This window comes from Aotus nancymaae, unplaced genomic scaffold (genome assembly GCF_030222135.1).
Source record: "Aotus nancymaae isolate 86718 unplaced genomic scaffold, 86718_ANA_hifiasm-v0.15.2.pri h1tg000065l, whole genome shotgun sequence".
Classification (NCBI taxonomy): domain Eukaryota; kingdom Metazoa; phylum Chordata; class Mammalia; order Primates; family Aotidae; genus Aotus; species Aotus nancymaae.
The window spans coordinates 14,021,542-14,035,811 of record NW_026988480.1 but is presented as its reverse complement, the minus strand read 5'-3'; the positions used below and the strand labels follow the sequence as shown (position 1 = coordinate 14,035,811).

Below are 14,270 nucleotides of genomic sequence, written 5' to 3'. Positions count from 1 at the left end.
TGCAGATGTAAGCCACTGCACCCAGCCTACCAGCATACTTTAATGCTCTAAACAACTATAAGTGTGGATTTTTGTTTCTTTAACCATCTGGTAGTGCTTAATTAGCACAGGGCCTAGCTCAGAGTTTCAATAAATAGTTGTTTATAAAGAAAGGAAAAGGAAGGAGCAAATTTAACTCACATTTGTATACATCACTTTATTATACATAGTTTCCTTTCATAAGAATTATTTTAAAAGAAATCTTTTTGAAATGGATAATGTTGGTATCATTATTCTTATGTACATTTTCAAGATAAAGACTTAAGTGGAAGACTTAAGTGCATTTGCAAGATCACACAACCAGTAAATAGTGGAGCTCAGGATCTTTTGACAGAAAGATTATTTTTATTATGTGGGAGTGCTTCCCTGGTAACACTCTGAATGCAGCCTTGATTACCTAGAAGTATCTTCCAGGTGGAGAACTCTAGGGGCCTCTCAAGTCTGCTTTAGAGGTACCATTAGGCTGGTGACAATTTTTAGAGTTTTTTTGTAGTCAAGGGTCTGTTGAATTTTGCTTTTTGCCTTTTCATCCTCCAAATATAATATTTTATTTTTGACAAATGAAGTATGCGATAGTTTTAAATTTTAAGCAGCTTAAAAGCTCTTGAAATATCTAATGAGAAATCTGTAAACAAAAATATATTGATGCAGCAAATATTTTTAAATTACCTGTAATTTTTCACATGAGAGGTTTTTTTTTTTTTTTTTGGAGATGCAGTCTAGCTCTGTCACCCAGGCTGGAGTGCAGTGGTGGCATGATCTCAGCTCACTGCAACCTCTGCCTCCCAGGTTCAAGCAATTCTCCTATCTGAGCCTTCTGAGTAGCTGGAACTACAGGTACCCGCCACCATGCCCGACCAATAAGGTTTCACCATATTGGTCAGTCTGGTCTCAAACTCCTGACCTCAGGTGATCTGCCCACCTCAGCCTCCCAAAGTGCTGGGATTACAGGTGTGAGCCACTGCACCCAGCCTGACTCTAAATTTTAGTACTTTGTTAGTCACATAAGGTTTAAGGAAAGAAAAAGTGTTTGATTTTGTTTTCTAAGGTGTTACTTTCCTGGCAGACAAAGAAATGGTGTCTGCCTTCTTTTCAAAAATATTAATGAGATTTACAAATGAAAGTATTTAGCAGAGGGCCTGGCCTTGGTGACTCATGCCTGTAATCCTATCCTAGCACTTTGGGATGCCAAGGTTTGAGGATTCCTTGAGCCCAGGAGTTCGAGTCCAGCCTGGGTCAGCATAGTGAGACCACTATTTTTTTTAAAAAAGTAGAAATTTAAATACACAATATTTAATGTTGAGACCATTATTTTTGGTTTAGTTTTTTGCAATCTAATAACAGCTTATCGAAGTTAATAATTTTGTTTTTCTAATTTAATGGCAGAAGGACTATGTATGTATGTTTTCCTGGATTATTGAGTTTATTGCTTGGAATTGATCTTTATGGAAATAAAACTGCACTTGGGGAGGCAGAGGCGGGCAAATCACCTGAGGTCAGGAGTTCGAAACCAGCCTGACTAACACAGAGAAACCCTGTCTTTACTAAAAATATAAAATTGGCCGGGTGTGGTGGCGCATGCCTGTAATCCCAGCTACTTGGGAGGCTGAGGCAGGAGAATCTTTTGAAACTGGGAGGCAGAGGTTACGGTGAGGCGAGATTGTGCCATTGCACTCCAGCCGGGACAACAAGAGCGAAACTCCATCTCAAAAATCGTTTCATTTTTAGATTTTTCTTTTTTGTGTGTATACATTTATTTGATAACACCTAAGAACTTGACTGTATGTTTTTCAGTCCTGTTTCTTTTTCAGTGATAGTTAATTTGCTTTTTGTACAAATACAGGTATAGACACACCACAAGAATGTAATTTGTTTTTTAATCCATAAAAGAAATAGCTTCGTGTATGTAGTGTCACATCAGTTTGCTGCTGCTTTGTGTGATCTAAACAAGATAATCTCTATCATGTTGGCAATGGGTAGCAAATCTTACAGAGCAAGTTTTAGAAATACTCATTTTTGAGGATTCTGGTTTTTTTTTTTTTGGAGACAGAGTCTTGCTCTATTGCCCAGACTGCAGTGCAGTGGCGTGATCTAGGTTGCTTGCAACTTCTGCCACCTGGGTTCAAGCAATTCTTGTGCCTCAGTCTCCTAAGTAGCTAGGATTATAGGTGCATGCCACCACGCCCAGCTAATTTTGTGTCTTTTTAGTAGAGATGGGGTTTCACCATGTTAGCCACAATGGTCTCTATCTCTTGGAATTGAACTTTATGGAAATAAGCTGCACTTCCAACTCGATCTCAGGGTTTCACCATGTTAGCCAGGTGATCCACCCACCTCAGCCTCCCAAAGTCCTGGGATTACAGGCATGAGCCACCACGCCTGGATGGATTTTCTTTTATTTGTCTATCTTTAGATAATGTATTTTCATATTACAACGTGCTTTAATTTTCCTATGATTTAAATTTCCTGGAGCCAAAACATAGTTTCAGTCTCTGTTACTTTTGTCTTTACATTTGTAAATGGTTAATGAGATTTAATATTAGCATCCTAATCATAACACGGATTTTTTCGATGGTATCCTATATTATTGAATTGAATGAGAGTAAATCATCATACATTTTTTCTGGTCCTTAGTAACGGTCACTTTCATTTTCTTTTGTCAGTGTTACCTTTTAAAAGCTCTAAAAAATGCTTTATTAAAAATGTTTTAAAGTACAATTAAAGCACCACTAATTTCTTTAAAATTTTCTTGCCAGCTCTGTTCTCCTCCTGGGTTTATCCCCTTTCTCTGGAAAATGAACATTTGCTGTCCTCCCTTAGGGAACTGAAGGTTCAGTGTGGTTGGAACAAAAACCAAATGATAATGCATTTTATAAGCCTTGTGTAGATATTCTCTAGATGGAAGCAGTGTGTACTATAGGCATAACATATTCATGTTTTATTTCATACTATCACTTTGACTGCATTTTGGAAAGTGGCTTGGCCTTGTAAGTCTGAAAGCAAGGGCAATCACTTAAGAAAGTTGTTACAGTAAATCCAAATAGGATGATTATAGCTAGAACCAAGGAACAGGCACAGGTATTGGAAAGACAGGTTAATTATAAGGATGTAGAATTGTAAGAACTTGATGGTTGAATGTGTTGTGAGATAGATCCCTGCCTCTACCCCCTACTGTAAGCTTTCTGATTAAGCAACTAGATGAGTGATTTGTTGGTTAGGATAGTCTAAACTTTTGTAACAGAACCACAAAAGTTAGTGGCTTAAAGAATGAGAAGTTTATATCTGTATTTCTCACTTAATAATCTTGAGTGGTGGCTGGGCATGGTGGCTCACACCTGTAATCCCAGCACTTTGGGATGCCAAGGCGGGGACAGGTCACCTGAGGTCAGAAGTTCAAGACCAGCCTGGCCAACATGGTGAAACCTCATCTTTACTAAAAATACAAAAATTAGCTGGGTGTGGTGGCATGCACCTGTAATCCCAGCTACTTGGGAGGCTGAGGCAGGAGAACTGCTTGAACCCAGGAGCTAGAGATTGCAGTCAGCTGAGATTGTACCACTGCATTCCAGCCTAGATGACAAGAGCAAAACTCTATCTCAAAATAAATAAATAAAAATTTTGAGTGGTTGCTGCTTACCTCAGTGCACAATTAAGAATATTTAACCATATCACCAGGTCAGATGGTGACTGCTTCATACAGTTATTCTGAGAAGCAAATTGGAAGATCTGCCATCTTCTATACATGCCTTCTAAGGCTGATGCCAGAAGTGAGAAAAGAGGAGGGAGGAGAGTAATGAGCCAGGCCTAGAAATGGCACTTACTACACGTGCCCATGTTCCATTGGAGAGCACTTGGTCATGTGACCACACCTAACTGCAATGAGAATGGGAAATGTAGTGGAGCTGGACAGCTGCCATAGCAGGGAGGAAGAACAGATTTTTAGAGGACAGCTATGAATCTGCCACGAATAGTGAGGCTGTTTGCTGAGACAGTAAAGAAGAACAGAGATGCAGTTTGTAGCAAAAGGTAATAATGTAGGTACTTACAGGACTTCTAAATTTGCTTGTGTAATAAGTATGGGCAAGTAAGACAGTTGATCTTCATAAGATGACAGCATCAGTTGGGAAAAATTGGATTTGTTTCTCTATAGCACTGTGATGATAGAGGAATTTTAAAATTATTTTTCTTGGAAGATACCTAAAGGAGGAAAACAGTTCAAATAGAAAGGCAGGGGGAAGAGCATGAGAGAAAAGATTGTGTTTATTGTTATGTAGTTATGGTATATGAAAGTATTAATAAGTTAGACAATGCACATGTAGGGTAAGGAATTTAAAATAACTAAGTGCTACAAAGCAAATAAAGACTATAGTGCCAAAGCAGTGGTGGTAGTGGCTAATTGGGTAATTTTCACTAGAGTAGTTATGATAGACATCTTTTAGGAAGTAAATTGGAGCTAAGACCTGAGTGATGAGAAAGGGAGAACTTAATGAAGACCTGGGCCAAGAACATTCCAAGTACAAAGGAGAAGGAACTCAGTACAGCCTAGAAACAGACTTGGGAGGTTTAAGGTCAAAAAACTGCCCAGTGTAATAGGATGTAAGATCCTCAGCGTACATGACAGCTTTATCAACTGAAGTAAAGTCTAAATTTTATTTGATTACATTGGGAAATTACTGGGCAGTTTTAAGCAAGTAGGTGATACCTACTTTTATGCTTAATAAAAAAACTGAAAAGAAGTTAAGAGTAGCCAGGCATGGTGGCATGTGCATGTAATCCAAGCTACTCGGGAGGCTGAGGCAGGAGAATCGCTTGAATCCGGGAGGCAGAGGTTGCAGTGAGCCAAGATCATACCACTGCATTCCATTCGGGGCGACAGAACAAGACTCTGCCTAAAAAAAAAAAAAACGTAGGGTGGATTAGAGATGGAGGCAGGGAAACCAGTGAAGATATTGTTGTGGTCATACCAGTGAAAAGAATAATGACTTGGATTAGGTATTTGGATTGGGGATCTATTTTGGATATAGAATTGACAGAAGTTGTTTGGAAATTTGAGGGAAAGATGAATCAAGAATGACACCTGGATTTTTGACATCAAAAGCTGGGTAGGTATTAAAAAATAGATCCCACATTTCTTTTGTAGGTTTGGTAGATTTTTCTGCAATGGATTGTGAATGTCATAGAGATGACATGGCATTTTGTATATATAATGAATTTAGTTAACTGAAGACTCTCTTTGTCTTAAAACACTATAAATTATAGTGTAAAAGAAGTGCATGGGAGGCTTGCCTTCAAGCAAGTAGAAGTACAGACTTTATCATATGATGTTGGAAAAATGAAGCATTTTAGAGCAAGTTTAGGTATTTCATTTTATATGATTTTTTTTTTACCACTTAGAATGGTCTTTAACAAAGGCACCAACTCTGCTTTATAAATTTTAACTGGGATTATCCAGTTCCCCCAAATACTTCAAGGATCTAGGATTTTATTCTATTTTTCTATACATATCTAGACCAATAGGAGGTTGAAACATGTGCCAGAAAAGTTGCATACTCCTTATCGCAGTGCTTGGTTTGTTATGGATAGAGTGCAGCTTATCAGGCCTTAAGGTAGGGAAGGCCACAACCATATCTCATCTTCCCTGCCCTCCATCTCTGGAATTTCTAGGATTGTTTTTTGTTTGTTTTGAGACAGAGTCTGGGCTCACTGTAACCTCTGCTTCCAGGGTTTAAGCAGTTCTCTGCCTCAGCCTCCTGATTAGCTGGGATTATAGGTGCCTGCCACACCATGCTGGGCTAATTTTTGTATTTTTAGTAGAGGTGGGGTTTCACTGTCTTGGCCGGGCTGGTCTTGAACTCCTGACCTTGTGATCCACCTACTTGGGTCTCCCAAAGTGCTGGGATTACAGGCATGAGCCACCACACTGGCCTTCGTGGAATTGTTTAGAGGCAAAGTATTGGAATCTATCAGTGAACAGATACTCTTTGATCTCTACTCTGTTGATACTTCCTTGAATGTAAAAATAATTTTGAGAGTGTAGTACTAAAAGTATATATCAGTCTGAATATTCGTTCACTTCATAAATGAATTTCCATAATTTTGAAATTACACTAGTGTTTTAAAATTCAACTTCCTAGGCTAAATTTTACAGTTGAATGTTTTCTTTCAGTCTTTGCCTCGTTCTTATTTCTTGTCTAAAACAGAAACTAAGCATTTGGAAAGGCCATTAATTAGTATACATTAAATATTTTTCTGTACAGTTAGAAATATATTTTGTGTGGTTTTGTGTTTAATCATTTTTGAAAATTTACTATTTTCACTTCTACATCAATTAAAAATTGTAGCAATTAATAAAAATTATAGTTTTTTTTTAAGATTCTATTTTTTTCTTTTTTTTGGAGCTTTAAATTAAGTCTGTTTACTATGTATTACAGTTTTAACTGCTAAGATGACTGCTAAATATTGCCTAGAATTTGATACACAGTATGTAAAATTATCTTTTATTTAGATATTCCTTTTTAGTCACCTGAATTTGTGTAGTTTCTCTTCAATTCAACATACTTTTAAGATGTTTTAAAAATTATAAGACACGGGGAGGGATAACATGGGGAGAAATGCCAGATTTAGGTGACGGGGGGATGGAGGCAGCAAACCACATTGCCTTGTATGTACCTATGCAATGATCCTGCATGATCTGCATATGTACCCCAGAACCTAAAGTGCAATAAAATAATATATATATTTTAAAAATTACAGGACACTAAAAATATTTTTAAAAATAAAATAAAAATTAACTATTTGCAGATAGATTTATATAAATTTAAACATTTCCTTGAACCTAGTTACCAGTTGTGCTCATAGACCCTTGATGTGTTTGAGAAACTAGTTGTCATAATTTTTACAAATTGCATTGTCCCACTCAGTTAATCATGTGCCATCTAAAGTTGGAGGCCATATACATTAAGGTGCCTGACCTATACCCAGCATTGTTCTGGGCTTTGTGTGTGGGCTTCATAATAAAAAATGTTATAAGGTCCTTTTACTTTCTGGGAAAATACAAAATAGGGAGTTCAAGACAGTGATAAATACAATGTAAATTTAAGAATGTGAAGATAAATACATTATTAATAGAGATTAGACTTATGAATATGCATTTTTCACTAGGTTGTAAAGGAAGTATAGCACTTGAATGTGAAAAACAGGGAAAGCATTTAATTAAAAGGAGGTAAAGCAGCCAGGTGCGGTGGCTTATGCCTGTAATCCCAGCACTTTGGGAGGCCGAGGTGGGCAGATCACGAGGTCAGGAGTTTGAGACCAGTCTGACCAACATGGCGAAACTCTGTCTACTAAAAGTACAAAAATTAGCTGGGCCTTGTGGCGTGTGCCTGTAATCCCAGCTTCTCAAGAGGCTGAAGCAGGAGAGTCACTTGAACCCGGGAGGCAGAGGTTGCAGTGAGCTGAGATCATACCACTGCACTCCAGCTTGGGTGACTCGAGCGAGACTCTGTCTCAAAAAAGGGGGGAAAAAAGGAGGTAAAGCCTAAAGAGGTGAGCATAGTTTTTAAGAATAATTAAGTTCCGTTTAGCTAGAGTAGCTAAAATTTAAGACTTGCTCATTATGTGAAGATAAGTGATTCCAATAAACAAGCAACAATCACTGAGAAAACTACATTAATAATGTTAAAAAAAACCTAATCTTAATTTACGATTAAAAATATTCATCTTAGACTATCTTTTTGCAATTTTTACCAAAGTCAAACATTTTTTCTAGCTGTGGAATACTATTAACTACAGTCCTGTCTGTGGTAATGCTATAATGCCTGGATTGATAGTTTTGTAATACTAGTGCTTAAATTATTTGGAGAAATTTGGCTGGATGGGACTAGAGAAGGCCAGATCTTATGTTGCCTGGAACTGCAGATCTATAGGTGGCAAGAGGGAATTGCTTTGTAAATTGTACGCTCCTTTTACTTAACAAGACTGATTCAGGGCCAAGCCAAACTTAGGAAAATGGGCTTGGAATACAGCCTTTCTGGGAAATTTGCTATGGCTTTTGAGTCCTTGTGATTTGGAAAACATCTGGATATAAAGAGATGTTTACAGTTGATCTGAATACATATGTGATCTCCCTGAAGTCAGTAACTACAGATCAGCCAAAGAACCTCCTCTGACTATTTAGGATTCTCTTCATGCATGTCAATCAGATAGAACGTGACCATTCTCTGAGGCTGAACACTTTGCCAGAGAATTTGTACTGTGATAGTCAAACCCGACCCTATGACTAAATAATCTCTTCTGTGGCAAATAAAGAGGTAGCAGTATGTATATGTCCTCTTTTCAGAATGTGATAAAGGGATTATCTTATAAAGTATCATACTTTGCAGGAGTAGACCTCAAGTACTATATAGTCTGCATTTCTATGCTTTTTTCTATTCACATACCACAATAGGTATGTGAATCAGTGAAAAATGGCCAAAAATATGATCAATTGAAAACTTGTTAGGTGATCTCCATTTGAACGATATCTTGTCATCCATTTGTAATTTACAAGATTTGGTCAGATCCAATCAACTCTCTTTAAATCAGTTAATCCCATTAAAGGTTTTTATGGAAAGGAAAACAGTATTCAACAGTTGAGTTGATACTAAAGCTTTGCTTTGACCAAATTACAGTTAATACCAGCCAATTACTTTTTATTTTTATCTTCATATATTAAGGGAATTATTCAGTTAAACAGATTGCCCTCACACACATTTTATGATCATATAATAGATGCCTTTGGATGTCTGTATTTTTTAGTAGGCAGATGAAAATGTTTTTAGTTACAATTATAAGGATAGCTTTAATAAACAAAATAATATTTCCTAAGAGAATTTCTTATTCCAACAAATACTAACTCTAAAGACTGCTTTCTGTGTTTTTTAGTCGGCCATATACTAACAAGGTAATTACTTTGTGGTACCGTCCACCTGAACTGCTACTGGGAGAAGAACGATACACACCAGCTATTGATGTATGGAGCTGTGGGTAAGATAGCCTTATTGACTGGTTTATTTTACTTGAAACTTTTGGTAGTGAATTAAAATAGATCATTTGGTAATGATGGATATTTTTTTCATTAGCTGTATCCTTGGTGAACTCTTCACTAAAAAACCTATATTTCAAGCAAATCAGGAACTTGCACAACTAGAATTAATAAGGTAAGCTGCTGATTATAATATTGATGGGAGTTGGGAGACTGTCATAATCCATAGGAAACTTAAACTCTCTCAAGCTTGTCTTTTCAGGAAGAGAATAACATGGTTCTCTGGAGGTTTTAATGATTGCTAAATGGAGGACAAACTGAAATGTAGGCACTTTGATACTTGTTCCAGTGAAATTAAGGATCTTAAAGCCCCTGGGTGTGTGTGTGTTTGTGTATGTGTACGTGCATGCATGCATGCATGCATGCATGCGTGTGTGTGTTTTTTTAAATAAAAGGACTTGAAGCCCAAAAGATAAGACTGGCAAGGAAGAGTAAATATAAGGTAGGAGAGAATGAATGATATATATATATTTTTTAATTATGACAGAAGGAAAAATTAATGTTTTAGGGCATTGTTAAAAAATACTGTAAACACATGAATATTCTTATTGTGTATTTATATGTGTCTATATATGTGTGTATACACACTAAAATACATGCATATACCCCCTAACATATGTCTTCATTATTTGGAGCCTATCATAGGACCTAGTTCATAAGCAATTACTCATATGTTTTAGTCACTTTTCTCTTTATCTTATATTTTATTTTATTTTTTTGAGACAGAGGTCACTCTGTTGCCCAGGCTGGAGTGCAATGTCATGATCTTCACTCACTGCAACCTCTGCCTCCCAGGTTCAAGCAATTCTCTTGCCTCAGCCTCACCAGTAGCTGGGATTACAGGCACCTGCCACCATGCCCGGCTAATTTTTTGTATTTTTAGTAGAGAGGGGTTTTTACCATGTTGACCAGGCTGGTCTCAAACTTCTGACCTCAGGTAATCCACCCACCTCGTCCTCCCAAAGTGCTGTGATTACGGGTGTCAGCCACCACATCCAGCCCATCTTATATTAAAATAATTTTAATTTAAAAAATGGGCTTCGGTTTCATATGTAATAATGTCAGTGTGCACCTTACAAAATTTTCATGAAAGTATCAAAATATAGATGAAGTTTTTTAGGAAAGATGTTGGTAGGAGACACAGATTTACAGAATTTTACTTTCCCACTTGAACAAAATGAACATAAAGCAACAAATAGTAACCAGAGAAGGACCGCAACATCATCTCATAAACAGACAAATTTAATCAAACTAAAAATCTTCCTATTGCCCTTTTTGGTGGTTAGGCAAGGTTTTTACTACAGGGTACAGCAGGGAACGATGAGTGTCCCAGTTAGAGCCTACTTCTTCTCTGGGGATAACTTGTCTATAATCAGAAGTACCCAAGCCAGAAACTAGCACTGCTTCAACTCCAAAACAGCTAGTTGCCTCACCTTAAAATGGAAACATAGAACTAATTATGTCCAGACTTCACTGAGGGTATCCAAGCACAGAACTTTTAATAAAATTACAAAAAGGAGAAGGGAAGGGAGGGAGTTCACCTGAAACATAGAAAACTTTTATCATACCTTTGTTTTTAGTTTTTTTTTTTTCCTTCGAGGCAGGATCTCATTTCGTTGCCTAGGCTGGAATGCAGTGGGGCAGTAGTCATGGCTCACTGCAGCCTCGACCTCCTGGAGCTAAACGATCTTCCTGCCTTAGCCTTCCAAGTAGGTGGGACCACAGACATGTACCACCATGCCGGGTGACTTTTGTTCTTTTTTTCTGTAGAGGTGGGATCTCCCTATGTTGCCCAGGCTAGTCTCCAACTCTTGGGCTCAAGCGATCATCTTGTCTCAGCCTCCCAAAATGTGTCTTACCTTTTTAATTGTGTGACAGACAAGTAAAAAGGGTTAGGAAGAACTAATACTCTTGGAAAAAAGAAATATGCCTTTCAGTGCTAACGGGGCATTTACAAAACTTAGTTATATAATTAGTAGAAAAAGAAACTCCAAAACATTGAAATAATATAGGCTAGGTTCTCTAAAATGGAATAAAACTAGAAATTAATATAAAAATGGAAACAACACAGTCTCTCAGCTATCTAAAAAATTTGTATATGCTAAAAAAATTTTGAATTAAAGAGAAATCAAACTTTAAAAGACAAAGGTGTTCAATCTTTTGGGTTCCCTGGACCATAGAGGAAGACGAATAGTTGTCTTGGGCCACACATAAAATACAGTAACACTAACGATAGCTGATGGGCTTGAAAAAAAAAAACCTCATAATATTTTAAGAAAGTATGAATTTGTGTTGGGCTGCATTCAAAGCCACCCTGGGCTGCATGTTGGACAAGCTTGCTTTAGAACGTTTAGGTTTAAAAAGAGTGATAAGTATAAAAATCCATAGATGAACCCTGTGCTTAGGAGAAAATCACAACCTTAATAAGAAAAGGAAAGGAAATGAGTTAAGCATTCTACAGACAAACTAGCCAAAGCAGCAAAATAAATCCAGGGAATAAAAGTGACTTATAATAAGTAAAATGTAGAAATTGTGAAGAAATCTATGATCTGGTCTTGGGTTTATTCACACACGTATGCAATACAAATTAATCCAGTAGTTTAACTTCATATGAAAAGAGAATATAAAGAAACTAAATGACTTGAGTGCGGTGGCTCATGCCTGTAATCCCAGCATTTTGAGAGGCCGAGGGAAGATCAGTTGAGCTCAGGGGTTTGAGACCAGCCTGAGCAACATAGTGAGACCTTGTCTCTACAAATTAAAATAAACAAAAACAACAAATCATCTAGTCATGGGAGCATGAGTCTGTGGTCCATGCTACTCAGGAAGCTGAGGTGAGAGAATTGCTTGAGCCCAGAAAGTCGAGACTGCATTGAGCTGATGGCACCACTGCGTTCCAGCCTGGGTGACAGAGTGAGACCCTATCTCCAAAACAAAACAAAACAAAACAAAAACCAGCCCCAATATTTTCTTTGATAAATTATTGCACATCTTTTAGAAACCAATGATTGTAATGTTCTTTAAACTATTCCAGAACATAAGAATAGTGCAATAGAAGCTTTCTTACTCAGTCTTCTCTTGAACAGTCTTATTAGATTAATTGATGCTCTTCATTCCCTTTGTAAAGAAAAACTGGCTTGATAACATGACAAGCTGAACTAGTAAGACTGTGTATTTATCCCACCAGTTGAAGAGTGTGCTGAGGTTGTTAGTTTTCAATTTTTATGTTAACTTATTATTATAATTACATAGTTTAAGCATAGATACAGTGCTTTACAAAAACTTTAAGACATTGCTCTCTAGGGGTGGACAAGTAATTGTGTAACTTAAAAAGTCATAAAAATCTAATATTTGGCATTAGATTGCTTTGAAAGTATGTTTAATTTCTAGATTTATTTAAAGAAATCAAAACTAAAAATACTTGATGATGTATTATGGGTGTGGTTTGTACAAGATTGCTAATACAGAATTCCATTTGGTGAATCCTGTGTTCAAAGAGAAAGCCTTGGCCTTTGTCAGAAGATTGGGAAACAAATGTAAAATTTGTTAAAATAAAATGTTTAAATTATGTATCTGTGTATCTTTTTTTTTTTTTTAATGATTCCTTCTAACCCATTTTTTTTTTTTTTTAATTTAACCAGCCAACTCTTGGTTCTGATTGTACTGGATACTAGGGCTTCTATTAATGATAGTTAACATGTATTTAGTTTATGTACAATATGAGCATTATTCTTAGAGTTTCACTTGAATTATCTCAGTTAGGCTTCATAACAACCCTGTGTTTTCTCTTTGTAGTTAAGGAAACTAAACCTTAAAGAGATGAATAATTTGTCTAGGGTCATATAACTAGCAAGTATCAAAACTGAGATTTAAACACTGCTAGGTGATACCTTAGAATCTAAACTTGTAACCATTACTCCAAACTACAGGCCAGGCGCGGTGGCTCAAACCTGTAATCCCAGCACTTTGGGAGGCTGAGACGGGTAGATCACTTGAGCCCAGGAGTTCAAGACCAGACTGGGCAACATGACAAAAACCCACCTCTACTGAAAACACAAAAGTTAGACGGGCATGGTGACACACACCTGTGATCCCAGCTACTTGGGAGGCTGAGGCACGAGAATTGCTTGAATCTGGGAGGCAGAGGTTGCAGTGAGCTAACATCGCACCACTGTACTCCAGCCTGGGTGACAGAGCAAGACTTGGTCTCAAAAAATAATAAATAAATAAATAAATAAATAAATTGCATAGGAAGGAAACTATCTGGAATCTTTTCTTTTACAAAATCAATATGACACAAATATCAGTACTTGACAAAAAAAAGCATGAAAAATTTTATAAGATATTAGGCTGGGCATGGTGGCTTATGCCTGTAATCCCGGCACTTTGGGAGGCCAAGGTGGGAGGATCACTTGAGGGTAGGAGTTCGAGAACAAGCTGGGCCAACATGGTGATACCCCCCTGTCTCTACTAAAAATACAAAAATTAGGCCGGGCATGGTGGCTCACTCCTGTAATCTCAACACTGTGGGAGGCCAAGAGGGGAGGATCACTTGAGGCAAGGAGTTCAAGACCAGTCTGGCCAACATGGTGAAACCCTGTCTCTACTAAAAATACAAAAACTAGCCAGGTGTGGTGGTATGTGCCTGTAGTCCCAGCTTCTCAGGAGGCTGAGGCACGAGAATTGCTTGAACCCAGGAGGCGGAGGTTACAGTGAGCTGAGATTACTCCACTGCACTCCAGCCTGGGCGAAAGAGTGAGACTCCATCTCAAAAAAAATTAAAAAAATTTTATAAGATATTAATCCAAGAATTCTAAGGGAGGTATTAGCAAATAGTATCCAGCTTTTTATCAAAAAGTTAACTTGCAGAAAATGATGGGAGGTAAGCTGATACAGAGGGTCAAGGACGTTTTATCCCATAAAGTGGCATTTGAGCAGAGATCTGAATGATGTAAAGAAATGGCAAAGTAATAAAGACTCTGAGTGTATTTGGTTTATTTTAGGAATATGTTCTCAGTGAACCATATGGGGGGAAAGCTTGGTTTATCCATTTTATAGCATACTGTACAGTTGATAAAAAGGTAATAGTTGGTCAGGCTCAGTGGCTCAGGCCACTGAGGAAAAAGTATATGCTTGATTTTTAGATACA

At 37.4% G+C, this 14,270-nt stretch overlaps 1 protein-coding gene across 2 annotated transcripts in view; it reads left to right on the top strand.

Annotated features, from left to right (window-relative positions):
• CDK13 (cyclin dependent kinase 13) overlaps positions 1 to 14,270 on the top strand; it is a 127,255-nt gene that overhangs the window by 85,352 nt on the left and 27,633 nt on the right. For both annotated transcript variants that reach the window (XM_012473569.2, XM_012473563.3), the window contains exons 8-9: positions 8,962 to 9,063; positions 9,159 to 9,236. In XM_012473569.2, coding sequence (XP_012328992.2) covers positions 8,962 to 9,063; positions 9,159 to 9,236 — 180 coding nt within the window. The remainder of the gene's footprint in view (positions 1 to 8,961; positions 9,064 to 9,158; positions 9,237 to 14,270) is intronic.